Source organism: Tetrahymena thermophila (assembly GCF_000189635.1).
Source record: "Tetrahymena thermophila SB210 genomic scaffold scf_8255010, whole genome shotgun sequence".
NCBI lineage: Eukaryota > Ciliophora > Oligohymenophorea > Hymenostomatida > Tetrahymenidae > Tetrahymena > Tetrahymena thermophila.
Window position 1 is genome coordinate 1 of NW_002476688.1, and position 1,135 is coordinate 1,135.

At 23.9% G+C, this 1,135-nt stretch overlaps 1 protein-coding gene across 1 annotated transcript; it reads right to left on the reverse strand. All coding sequences in view use genetic code 6, as the record gives it.

Moving 5' to 3' along the window:
* Window positions 1-93: 93 nt before the first annotated feature.
* TTHERM_02394090 (hemagglutination activity domain protein) lies at window positions 94-685 on the reverse strand (the record flags this gene model as incomplete). Its single annotated transcript, XM_001028450.3, has 4 exons — window positions 94-131; window positions 179-356; window positions 413-544; window positions 608-685. 4 exons carry the CDS (start codon window positions 683-685, stop codon window positions 94-96), a joined length of 426 nt encoding a protein of 141 aa, XP_001028450.3.
* Window positions 686-1,135: the final 450 nt, after the last annotated feature.

The window sequence follows — 1,135 nt, forward strand, 5'->3', positions numbered from 1 at the left end:
TAAGCTCCACTTTTAATATTTGATAAAATTAAAGAATTAGTTGACTAATTGTAATATTTATTTAAATCTGTAGTCATGATCAAACCTAAATGATCAGGATACGAATTTATATTATCTCCATAAAGACTAGCCTAGTTATTCAATATAATGCTTTGAGAGTCTATAACTGGATTTATACCTAGATTATTAATGCATCCTCCAATAACTGCATTGTTATCTGTTAGATTTGTTTTATAAATTTTGATCTATTACTGTACTGTTGATTCATTTTCTGAGCTAATAAATAATGCCCCACCACTTCCATTTAAAGATTGATTGTCAGTAATTTAGCAATTAGACAAAGTTAAAGTAAAAATCTATTAATTGTATGATTAAAGATTTTAAAATATTAAAAAAAAGAAGTATTTATTACATCATCATTTTAGGCTATTAAAAGCATAGCTCCTCCATCTGATATGGCAGTATTTCCAATCATTTTAGTGTTTTATATATAATTAAGATTAGAAACGAAACCATTAACTGATATAGCACCACCGTTATTGGCCTATTTTTAAATAAATATTTAAATTACATAAAAGCTTGTATGATATTAAATTATTTTAATCACTTTTGATTCTAAAAACTGAGAGTCAGATATAAAAAATTGTGTTTAGTTCAACTAAAGTATAGAACCAAAGCATAGCATGCAAATTATTTTCTAAAATAATGTTTATTATTAAATTTATAATTTAGATTAATATAATGATATAAGTGCTCCTGAATTTAGCAGAGAAATCTAGGATTGTAATACTCGTTTTGAGGATATCTAATTTATATTTATAAATTAAGAATCTTCAATTGTTAGAGCTCCTTAATTGACACTAATTAAGTATGTGGAAAACGTAGAGTCTTTAATTATTAATCTTTAAATTACAATACTCGTATTAATACCATTAATTAGAAGAGGGGAAGTATTTTGTAAATTTTTTATTATTAAATTTTAAAATCCGCAATCAACAATTGAGAGCATAGATTTTTAAAGTTAGAAAAATGACACTGATTAGATTTCAGATAGCTTTGCTATTAGATTCAAATAATCAGGATAAGTTTAGTTAAAATTATTATTATCAATATTAAAAAGAGTAACATTAGAATT